The sequence below is a fragment of the Alligator sinensis genome, unplaced genomic scaffold (assembly GCF_000455745.1).
Source record: "Alligator sinensis unplaced genomic scaffold, ASM45574v1 scaffold781_1, whole genome shotgun sequence".
In the NCBI taxonomy this organism is placed as follows: Eukaryota; Metazoa; Chordata; order Crocodylia; family Alligatoridae; genus Alligator; species Alligator sinensis.
Genome location: NW_005841845.1, coordinates 4,369,116 through 4,381,361, shown reverse-complemented (window position 1 = coordinate 4,381,361; position 12,246 = coordinate 4,369,116). Strand labels below are relative to the sequence as shown.

The 12,246-nt window shown below is 54.6% G+C and overlaps 1 protein-coding gene across 2 annotated transcripts in view; it reads left to right on the top strand.

Moving 5' to 3' along the window:
• The window catches only part of RNF220 (ring finger protein 220), a 223,060-nt gene that overhangs the window by 149,734 nt on the left and 61,080 nt on the right, over nt 1–12,246 (top strand). For both annotated transcript variants that reach the window (XM_014521375.2, XM_025206829.1), the window contains exon 4: nt 5,429–5,524. In XM_014521375.2, coding sequence (XP_014376861.1) covers nt 5,429–5,524 — 96 coding nt within the window. The remainder of the gene's footprint in view (nt 1–5,428; nt 5,525–12,246) is intronic.

Genomic DNA, 12,246 nt, shown 5'->3' with positions numbered 1-12,246 from the left:
TTCAGCAGCATTACTGTTTGCACGTGCGGGTTTTCCTGACGTTTTAAAAGTCTTTATGGCATTTTAAAGTAAAACTCATCCAGAAGTAATTTAGTTTGGCGAGCCACAAATTAAAATTTCGCGACCATGGTCATGCAAACAGACGTGCAGTTGCAGCGCATGAAAGGGCAAAAATCGTGGCGTGTACATGAGCCCTAATTGAGCTGGATCTGCTGCCGGAGGGTCCATTGTTGCCTCAGAGCCCTGCAGCGGCGGGGTCCCCGGGGCCGGAGATCCAGTGAAATGCACCTCTGCGATGGGTGAGCACAAGGCTCGGGCATCGCACATGTTTAACTGGGATCCGTGCCTCTGCAGGGGCTGTCTGCCCAGGGATTGCTTGTACTATGTGCATACAGGCGCACACGGCATCACCCTCACGTGCTCCTAGCTCATCCTGCTCCTGCAGAGGCTCCTGGGAGATAACCTCGCTCCGACTCCAGCAGAAGAGGCAGCGATGGACAAAGCATGGGGCGGGGGGATCAGAAGAAAGTAAAAGATCCCTGCGGTGAGCTCAGCCAGAGCCACGGCCGCCCTGCATGGCAGGAGGGAGGGAGCCTGAGCGAGTACGCGGCCTGGACAAGATTGATGGCCTCGTTGCCATTAAGAAAAAAATTAGCCGGTGGCGGCTATCATATTAAAGGGTGAAGAAGCCGTGAATTATTTTCTTAAAGATCTTATCACTTACAATGATAATTTTACCTTCCAAAAGGCCACTTTTAATGAGGCGAGCCAGGCAAAAAGTCATGATTTAATGCCGGCTTTTTTTTTCCCAAACACATTTTACTGCTTTTTTGTCCATGTTTAAAAAGCGCTGGTGACCTTTTTTTATTTAGCTCGCCCCAGGTGGGATGCTGGGGCCGGTCCTCGGAGGGTTTATCACCTCTGCAGAGAGCGCCTTTCCCCCGCCGGAGAGATGATTTAAAGGGGCACGAGAAATATGAGGCTGCGCTGTTGGTTGTGTGCGGCTTTGGCTTTGCTTTCCAAAACCGCCGGGGCCGGGCGATGGGCTCTACCCAGGGCCTGGCATGGGGTAGGGACCCCAGGCAGATCGGGTGCTGGGTTGGAGTGGACTGGGGAGGGGGTGTGATCGTGCTGGAAGTGGTTTCCCCATGGAAAAATGGGGGCAGTGAGCAGGGCATGTCAGCGGGGCAGGGTGAGTGCTGCTGTTCCCAGTGGAAATAACCAGGGGCTTTGGGCCACGTCTGCGGCTTGCTTGGCGGTTGCATGTCTGCACACATGCCAAGGTCACGCCTGCCATGAGCCCGTCATGAGAGAGCTATGGGAGGGTGCAGTCAGAGCCTGAGTTAGCCCCTGCAAAACACTGGATTTCTCCCACCGGCGTTGGCCACGTGCCACGGCTCCCACGCAAATGCAGCTTGGTTTGGCAATGGAGGTGGCCCCTAGTGCCACCATGCTACCCGAAAACACACGCATCCCAGGCAGGGGCACAGCTCGGGAGCAGGGCCGGAGCGTGGTCTGCCCACGTGCTTCACCGGTCTCTGTGCTGTCACCAGGTCTGCTGGCCCGGTCGGTCCCTGGCTGCAGACCCTTTCTGCTTCAGGGGTGGAGGATACAGTCCCAGATACAGCAGGATTTCGGGGGCACTGTGCTCCAGATGTGCTCTCAGGGCTCTTCTGCCACGAACGCGGTAACCCAAGGACTGCTGCCGGAGCCAGATGTTGCCAGAGGTGGACATGGCAACACAGGTGGCGAGGACTTGGGCTGGGGCCGTTTCCATTCTCATTCGGTGCCCTGCGTTAAGCACCGGCTTTGCTGCTTTAGGCCCTATCACGAGCACAGCAAAACTCCTGCAACGGGGTGAGCGTCGGGGCATGTCCACGTCCAGCCGCCAGCCCCTTCCCGAGCATCAGGACCGAGTCTTCAGCATCTCCTCTCCCAGGCCACCACGTGCCAAAAAGCTTGCATTGGCGCTTCAGCTTTGGGCCCGTCCCTCTTTGTTACTCACCCCGGATAAATGATGGTGAGAGTCCCCGCTCCCCCCTCCGCTGCCTGGAACAAATCCATCTCCTTGTCTCGAGGTCCCTCGGGGGATGCGGCAGTGCCGGTCCCTGCAGCCTGGGGATCGTCGGTCATTTAACATGCAGGAAGAGCCGCTTTAGGACAGCTCGGGACGTACATTGCTCTGTGTGGAGCCTGGGCTTGGATGGGGGTTATAGCTCGGTGATGCAGCCTTGGGGACGAAGGACCAGCTGTCACGTCACCCTCCCTACAGAGTCTGACCGAGGGATGTACCCCAGGGTGGTACCCGGCTGAGCAGAGCTAGCCTGGGAGATACCCCTCCAAGGACGGGACGTGCAGGCGATCCCAGAATGGCCGGGGCAGCGAGGTGTGCTGATTGCAGCCATCGGCCCCGCGCTCCTAGCGGGCAGCCCCGGGGACAGTCCCAGCCACGCGGCCAGAGGCGCAGCGTGCTCCCCGCGGCTCGGGGAAATGAAATGCACCAACGCAGCACGGGGGAAGCGCGACCGGGTGTCCCGCATGCTGCATTCGGCACGCCGGCGAGGCACTTAGCATGGAAGGGCTCACACGCAATTTAAAAATAGACAGTTTATTAATCTAAACGGCGAGTGTATGTAGAAGAGGCCTCGAGATTGACATCTTTGGGATTAGCTGAGCCCTGCGTTTTTCCAGAGGTCATCGCCATGGCGCTCGGGAGGTTTGTGGAATAAATGGGGCCGGCATCCTTCCCAAGCCCGCACGCTAAAAACTAATACATAACGTTTAATTTACTGTCTCCATAGCTCGCCCGGCCATTTTTCACATAATCGTATTGGATGAGAGCAGCCGGCAGCGCCGGGGCGGGGGGAGCAGAGCGGGTCTGTCGGTCCGTCTGTCGCTGAGGCAGGGGAAGACGTGTGGGTTTTCCCCCCTCCTGTTGAATAAATTGGAAGAGGAAATGTCTTTAACCCCCTGCGCCGGGACGTCCCTCTGAGCTCAGGTGCAAGAGGGAGCTCAGGCGGTGCCGGGTCTGTGTCAGGGCTGGGCTTTTCAAATCCCTCCTTGCTCTTGTCCCAGGGTCCAGGCAGGTCTGCTAGGGAGCCCTGCAAAAATCCACCCTCTTTACCCCCGTGCAGCCCCTCGCCGCGGCAGGCGAAGCTATGCTCGCTCCCAGCCTGGGTGCAGGTCCCGCAGGGCAGGGTCGAAGCTCCGCTGCAGCCGAGACCCTCGCCCTCGGAGGCGTTTGCAGGCTCTGGCAGGGGTCAGCTTGCCCGCAGTGCAAGGGCCAGGCTTTCGCCCGCGAACCGCACCGAGTCCTTCAAGGCGATGGGGCTTTCCCTGCAGCTCGCTCCTTTGGCTTGGGGGCAAGCAAGACCAGGGGGCATCTGATGGGGCTTACATGCAGGATGCTGCCGTGGATGTGGGGAGTATGTGAAGCCCCAGGCTGATGGGTCTGGGAGGAGGAGACGTGCCGGTGGTAGCGCCGCACAGCCCGGAGCGATTGAGCCGTGCTCCGGCGATAGCATTCGGACATGAGATTTCAGCCCCAAAAATTGCCAGTCGCCTCCTCCTCGAGTTGGGCATCGCATGGGCACAAACCCCTGCCCCGTGCAGCTTGCAGACTTCCAGGGCGAAGCAGGCGCAGTCAGCTCGTTTTTGCTCCCGGAGGCCGTGTTGTGCCCCAAGCATCAGGCGGGGGTCGCGCCCCAGCCCCAGCTCAGCACCATGGGCCCAGCACCCCGCTGCGACCCCGCCTGCCTTGCTCTCAGCCCAGTTCCCAGGCCCATTTCTTGCTGACGGTCAGCACTACGGGCGGCTTCGCACCGCTCAGACCTTTCCAAAACGCCCCCCCCCAAAAGCACATTTTTCCACTTTTCACCTCAGCCCGGAGGCAAACGTTTCCGGGAAATTCCTCTTTCTCCAAAGCTTTACGCCTTTTAATAGTGCTGCTACCGCACTTGACCCGTCCAATTTAGATGAGAGCCTGGCTTCCCTTCGCAGGCGTTTGTGTCATTTATGGTTGTTCCAGCCGACGTCCTCCGAAACAAAGAGCCGGAGAGTCATATTTACAGTGTGTATTTATTTTTGCAGTTAACTTCTTTTCACTGTCTCTTGTCTGCAGAAGTTGAACTGCTGTGTATTTGTCATAGGGTTTTTTTTTCCCTCCTCTCTCCTAATGAAAAGGTTCAGTTCATCCGCTCTCTATTGTCAGCCTCTCCTGGTAATCTCCCATAAAACTTCGTAGCGCAGAGAATTTAGACAACCCCCCTCCCCAGATGATGTGAAGGTTATCAGCATGTTTCTGACTTAGAAAACGAGGGTTGGCAGGGACTTCAGGTGGTCACGTCGGGTGTGTCTACGCGTGCAGTTACACACGCCTAAACTTAATGTGCCGTTGTTTAAGGCGCATTAAGGTGACTTAGGCACGCGTCTAGATGTAGACTTGCTAATGCACATTAAGGCTCACAAGATTTAGGTTGGCATACCTTAGTCTTATTAGCGCTGCATTAATGCACATTAAGCGTCTACATGTAGGCTAATGCGACTTAACTATGCCAGCTTAAATTTGGTACTTGCTTTAAGCAGGTATTCAATTTAGGTGGGATTAGCCTAAAACTGCCATTTTTAAGGCGCATTAAGGGCATGCATGTGTGGACATGCACCCTTACTGAGCCTTAGAAATGATGGTTTTAGGCTAATCCCACTTAAAAGGGCCATGTGTGGACAAGCCCATCTAGTCCAACCCCTGCTCCAAGCAGGACCAGCCCCAACTACATCATCCCAGCCACGGCTTTGTCTGCAAGGGTCTTCAAAACCTCCAAGGATGGAGATCCCCCCCACCTCTCTGGGATCCCAACATCAAATCTCTCTCCCGCATCGGAGGAGGCTGCACTTATGCTCCCTGACCTTGGACTAAGAGCCTGGATGCGCCCTCACTGCACGCTTTGGCGTGTGCTCTGTACGCAGAACATCAATCGGGGATTATGAGAGTGATGATGCGGTGCAGGGTTTCTCCCCGGCTGAATCAACCTAGACTATGTGCCTTTCTCTCCTCCCATGCAACACCCCTTACCCTGGGATGACCGGAGAGCATGGGAGCCGGGTCACGATGCTCCTTGTTTGGGGTGGGGGATTCCAGCCCTCCCTTAGGGTGCACTGGCAGCTGCATGAAGGGCCAGGGCTGGGGTGTGAGCAAAAGCAGCTCCCTGCTGGGGCTGCCTCGGTCCCACCCGCAGCCTTTGTGTGAGGCACGGTGGCACGTACACTTTGCACGCCAAGAGGCCAAACCACCACCCTCAGTGGAGGCCGTCGCCCACTTGCCGGGGTTCTCGCCCCGTTTATTGAGCAGAGAGCAGACACTTCAGTGGACGCAGGGGAGCTCTGCATTGCTCACGGGGTAAACGTCTCCTTTGCTCCCTTTCTCTTGCAGTCCATCCTGTTGTCAGCCTCCATCAAGCGGGAAGGGGACTCTCCGACAGCGTCGCCTCACTCCTCGGACGATATCCATCACTCGGACAGATACCAGGTGAGAGAGCCGGGCGGGCACCGGCGGGCACCGTCACACCTAAACAGGCCATTGGGCTGGTGGGGTAGGGGTATGGCAGTGTCTGGAGCCAGCGGCATGCAAGCATCACCGCTGGGCTGCTCTGACGACCAGGTACCCAGGGATGGCTTGGTCCTTTGGGCATCCTTTTGGCTTGCATCTCACACCTGTGGAGCTGTAGCAAGGTGCCTCACTCCCTCTACCTCCCCGGCTCCTTTTAGCACAGCACTGGAAGCCAAGAAATCCTGGGCAGTAGTCCCAGCTTCTCCAACCCCCTCTCTTGATGTATCCTTGGCCTCATGACTTCCATGCATTACCTCAAGCTGCCCATCTGTAGCATGGGGATATCCATGACTGATGTTTGCAGGGCCCGTTGAGTCCTCGCGTAGAAAAGCACCAGTTAGGAGAAAGGCTGCATCCGGCAAGTGACATTTTTAGCAGGGGCAGTCGGCAGGCCTCTGCCACATGAGCATGCCACGGAGCCACCTGTTGTATTGCAGCGTGGCACGTGGCTGCACAGGTCAGAGTATGACCGTGTGGGCTTAGTGCAGCTCAGTGCAGATTCAGAGACACTTTTCACCCTCGTTCATGATGTAGATTGAGGGCATAGAGCTGAGCCTGAATTATGCATGTATGACTGAAAGGGGTGGACATATCTGTATGAGATGCTGTAATATGGATGATGGAGTCCAGGAAAATGTTCCCTTCTTCCTCCCCTGTGTCCAAATTCCCTTCCAAACGGCACTGATCCCAGGCCGGGGATAGGTACCAGCCCGTCCAAAGTGGGCTAGTAAAGGTCCAGTAACACCCACAGCCCATCAGGGCTACAGAAATGAAGAAGGGAAAAGGATACCAGCACCTGCCCCTAGCCCTCGTGGGATACACAGCCTTAAGTGTCTGACTTCAAGTCACAGCTTTGGCGGTGGGAAGTCTGGCTCAGGTTTCCGTTGCAGTGATGGTTATAAAGCCCTGCTCCTTTCGAGCCCTCTGCATGTGTCTGGCTTCCTAACGCAGTCGAAGCGACGACCCCGTGCAATACAGAGGGTTGGAAGGGTAAAAATGGGCTCGGGTTTCACTGGAACAACCTAGTCCATTTATAGGTGGCTTCTGAATAATAAGTGACTGATTCTCAGAGCATCTAAAAGGAGCTTGCAGACCTCAGAGAGGAGGGAGGACTTGCACCCACCTGCAACACCGGTGGGTGCCACACCGCAAGGGAGGTGCGGAGGCAGGTGGAGAGAAGGGAAGGGACAGTAAGATCCAGAGACCCCGAGCCTGCCCCTTCGAATGACAGGGTCTGTCCCGGCAGCTCAAGATCAGGTCTCACAGCATGTGGACTTCTGTCTAAATGCTGCAAGAAATGTGTGCCCGTTCCCATTCTGCCCTGCACGCTTCGAAGACCCTCTTAAACACAGGCTGGTAAAACCATCAGCCCTCCGACACGGTGCTCGCATCTTCTTACCAAATGGAGCCCAGCTCTCCAGTGCCCCAAGCCCTGTCCGGCAGTAGCTCATCCCCACTTCTGATATCTTTCCCCTCAACTTTGCCCTGCCCAAAGAGCACGCCTTCCTCCCTGGCTTTCTGTTCAAATGAAGACAGGCTGGACTAAATGACCTTGCGAGGTCCCTTCCAGCCCGACTTTCTTATACCTGTGCTTTTCTTGGAGGCTGATCCCACACGATGGCAGCGCCCCTGAATTCACAGCTTCGCCGCCCCCCACCCTGTGAAACACGAGGGTCCTTCTAACCTTGCATCCAGGGCAGCTGTAAATGTTTATGGTGCCATACTTCAGTCCCCGGCTTCTCAGCAGAAGCCTCCTGCGTGTGCTGAGTCCAGCTTGTCTCTAATGCATTGGAAGTTTGCGAGCGTGTTTTATGGAGGGTTGCAGCCCCTTCATGCAAATGCGTAATGGGAGCGATACGTCTGCACTGCAGGGAGAGAAGACCTCTGGGGCCTGATTTTCATTTATGCCGCGGCTGCTTTATGTTGCTCTGGCAGCGTAAAGGGAACTTCCAGTGGGTACCAGGGCTTCATAAAGCTTCGATGCAGCCGTAATGATGCCTTCATGTAAATAAGGCTCCGGCCTCTCCACAATTAGGGGAGAGTTTATAATTAGCAAGTAAACTGCTCCCAAGCTGGAGAGCAGTAAAGTTATGTAGAAGCCGATCTCCCCACCCTTTTGGGGGAGACTCCCTGTGACTTCAGGGGCTGCAGAACTGAGCTGTTCATGTGCAGACGTGTGCTGTGATTATATATGTTCCTTAGCGCTGCAGTGCCGGTAATTTTGCCTTGCAGGTTACTTAGGTTATTTATGACCTAATAGAGAACATACAATATATTAATAAAATGCTGTGCAGCACTGATTTCGGCTGTGTGGATTTTCAGAGGTGAATTCCTGAGGCTTGGCTTTATTGGCCATCACGTCCTCCTGCCCAGCAAATGTTTAGCGGAGAGGGAGATTTGGGAACAGCAATAGAAAAATAACAAGGATGCATTTGACTTCGAAACACCGAGCACTTCTCTCATCTGTATAGCGTAAAATTCATCCAAGTGTCATCTGGACCATTCAGGTGCAGTTCCCAGGAAGGTCCTTTGGTGAGGACCCAAGGGTGAGGTCAGGACCGCTCCAGGCATCATAATCCTGGAGGAAGCAGCAGGATAGGATCGCTGGCACCAACCTGGCTCTAAAGGGTGGACATGTCATGAGGTTTTCAGAGGACATCCATGCAGCGTGGCATAGTGCCATTGGGACCTACCCACGCTAGCTCCGTAATCCTCCAGCTCCAAGATCCCTGGGGAAAGCAGCCAAGTCCTCTTGGACTTGGGCTCAGCCAGTTGTGAGCCGGTCATCACTGCCATCAGATGAATTTACAAGGGTTTCGGTGTCTCGAGCGATGGGAATCCCATGGGAAGAGCTGTTCTCGCGAGGCTGCAGCACCATCTGATCCAGCAAAAGGGGACAGAGCCAAAGATGAACCCAAGCTGAGTTCAGGAAAGATTTGGGATCAAGTTTTTGGCCTGTAAGTGTCCATAATGCCCATCTGCTGATGCTCAAGAGCAGATCCCTGTAGATTTGATGCCTGCCAGGGCCAGCCCCATGCACCAAATGAAGATGGGAAAATAAGCCGTCCCTGAATGCCATTTGTTTGGCCTTTAGTCAGAAGGGAACAGGGTATGAATCAGAGGTCGTTGATGCTAGGGGCACGTACCTGGCAAGGCTTTGCACGGGGGAGAGCATAACCAAGCCTAACCGATTGCACAGGCCTCCCGAAATGCTGTCTCAGCCCCCAGCCCCATACCCAACGGGGGGAAATGAGACCAAACACTACAGCGAGCCACTCATCCTGCCTTAAAGATAGCATTGAAGACCCCTTCTCTGCGAGGCAAGGGCACCCGAACCCGTTTATGGGGAGCCCATCGTGGGGTGTTTGTGGTGAGTAATTAGCAGAGGAAGGACTTAAAATCTTTGCCCAGCAGAGCTACATCTTTCTCTGCTGTTTGGACCGCAAGGGTGACAGCATTTACCCAGCTTGTAGCTTAATTAATTAAAGGTGTGGAAACAGGAATCAACGTCTCAGATTTCATCCCTGAGCTGCAAAACGGGACTGCGTGTCGGCTCCCAGGGAGGACCTGCAGCACATTGAACGAGTCCGCGCTGCAAACGGTCCCTAGCTGCGTCAATCCTGAACGTTTCCCCATGGCAAAAAAATACAGGTTTGCTGCTTCTGCCCTGGTAGAAACAACGAAGAGCAGAGACCGGGCCAAACGTGTAGCTGTGGCTCAACCAAACGAAAGCTGGTGTTCAAAAGCGACCATGAAGTTTTTCTGAAAGGAAGAAGGATCAGGGAGACGGGTTTATTGGGATTGAAATCGTGCCCCGCTGTGTTTGTAGCCAACGCAGAGCAGCTGCCTGCTACTTGACCGGCATCTGCAAACACAACTGCGGAGTGAAAGGCAACAAAAAAGGAAAAAGCGGGGGGAGGAGTGGGAATTTCAATACACCCGCATTACAACGCAGTTAGTGCCTGGCCTGTATCTCGGCCGGGGCAGGTGGATCGAAACGTGACAGTTAAAGTTTGCATTGGAATTTCTCCTGCTACGAGCTTGAGCTTGGGTGCGCTCAACACCTGGGTGCTCGCACCTCCCCGCACGGGGGGCCGATCTGGAAAATCAGGGATTGGGGCCAGAGCAGGGTGCACCCCCGGCAGGCCAAATTCCCTCTTCTTTCGCGAGTATCACGGCAGGTGAGCCCCTCTGATATCCATCCTGGCCGCCTCAGCTACCGAGCTACTGACAGCAAGCTTAAAGCATCCTTTATTATCTTTGTAGAGCTTCATTTCCACTTCCCTCTCCCCACCTTCATGGGTTCAACCTGCCCTCGGTTTTACAAGCCTCATCTTTGCTCTTCCTACTCAAGGATAACATGCAACTCCCCCCTGCCCTGCCCCGGTAGCAGTTGTGTGCTCGAATGAGAGAGGGGAGATGAATTCCCTTTGGAGCCCACTAAACTCTGAGATGTGCGAGAGCTCTGCACGCAGAAGGACAAAGACCAGCTAATTGTGATGCTGCGGGCTCTGGCTGGAGTCACTACGGGATATTCCACTGACGACCCGCGTGCATCAGATCATATGGATAAAGCTTCTAACAAGGCACCAATAAAACACATGCGCGGCTGGCTTACTGTACTAGAACGAATCTGGCAGCTGAGGCTTTGCTTGAAGCAAGAATTACTCTTTTTATTCCCCCCCCCAAAACCCCAATAATCTGCATTTTACAACTGTTTTACTGCCCAGCTCAAAAAACTATATAGAATTTAATTCACTCAGCAGTTTGCGGTGGGTGTAGCCACACTTGAAGCGTTCCCTTTATCCGCCGGAGCAGACCAGGCGAGCTGGGCACCTCTTAGGATGGTGGGCGGCTGCTTTAGAGAAGGGAAGAAGTCGGGAAGGATTTCACAAATCAGCATTTTGTTGATCCCATTTCTCTGCCTGTTAATCCTGCCCCAGCCATTGACTTCAAACACCGGTGTTAACCCGCTTCCCTGCCTGTCTTGGGGTTAGAGCCATGCACGTGAAGAAATAAACCTCCTTCTCTCTTCCCCTTCCTTTTTGTGAGTCCTCTCATCGCAAACGGGAGAGGAGTGAGAAAGCTTAACTTGTTTTAGGATCTTGCAAAGCTGCCCTATATCCCAGCTCAATACTGGGCACGTCTACACGAGACGCGTCGAGCGCATTAAACTGCATTAGCGCGGCGGGCAGGGCCTGTGCTAACGCGCAGTAGATTTAATCTAATGAGCATTAACATCACTAAAAAAACCCATTTCACTAGTAGTGCCAGTTATGGTGCACTAAGTTAGTACCTATCGTTACAGGTACTCAACTTAATGTGCCAAAACTACAGCGCATTAATGCATGTGTAGATGCACCCACTGTGTTTTAAAAAGGCTGCAAATCTTTGCCATCATCCTGATGTGATCCTAGAGAGCACAGGGCGGCAACTCACATCAAATGCAGACACTTCAAATGAACTGTGTTTTAGAAAAGTATTTGAGGGGGGGCTACAGACTTTAGCGGGGGTGGAGGGGTTCTTACTTAGCTTAACCCCTGTTTTCCAGGGTTTCTCTCGCAGTTTCAGGCCCAGTGACTTCCTTTAAGCTCATGAGTAGTCCTATTAATCTCAACAGCGCTACTCACGTGAGTCGAGTTAAACACAAGCATTAGTTTTATCAGGACAAGGGCCTGAGGGAAGGTTGTCGGGTAGTCCTTCTTGCTGCCAGAATAAGAGAGAATAATCATGATTTTATTCATTGCCAAGGACTGCAGAGTCGAGGTCGGTCAGACACTCAAATCATCCCTATCAAGCGCAGCCGAAGTGCTGCCTGAAAGGTGTCCGGGATTTCTTTCGAGTCAGGTGGAAGCGGTATGTCCGGTGTGAGCAGGGTGGAGGCTGTTTAGCTGCACGTGGCGTATATAGGAATGCATCTCCTAGGTGGGATCAATCATGGAAACCGAGAAAACGAGGGAGCTCAGGAGGTCACATCTAGTCCAACCCCTGCTCCGAGCAGGACCAGCCCCAACTACAGCATCCCAGACACGGCTTTGTCCAGCCTGGTTTTAAAAACCTCCAAGGATGGAGATCCCACCGCCTCTCTGGGTGACCCGTTCTAGTGCTTCCCACCCTCCTAGCAAGAAAGTTTTTCCTAATATCCAGCCTCAACTTCCCTTGCTGCAGCTTGAGCCCATTGCTCCTTGTCATCTGCTTGCACTAAAAACAGTGAGAGGCATTTCCCTGGGGTCGGGGGCAAGTTCTCTGCAGACCCCTATCGTGGTGTATGGTGGGTCTCATGCCATTGGCGGGGTCCCCCCAGAGCCCGGGCTGGCAGCCACACTTCTGTCTGGGGCAAAACCTTTGCATTTAGGCTGCAGGAGCGAGGTGGCAGCCGCCCCGGGTGCCTGGAAACGTGGCCCCGAAGGCTGTGGCAGTGGAAAGCCAGTGCAAAAGCCCCAGGTCCCTTCCCTGAGCTCGTGCTGCTGAGGTTGGGCTGCTGCGGGGTGGGCTGCGGGCTCCTGTGCGCAGGATGGGGCTGGTCCCGTGTGGGGGTGCTCATGGCCCCATAGGGGAACGCTCGTGGCCCCGTGGGGGGGATGTTCGTGGACCCGTGGGGGGATGCTCTTGCACCCATGGTGGGGGGATGCTGGTGGCCT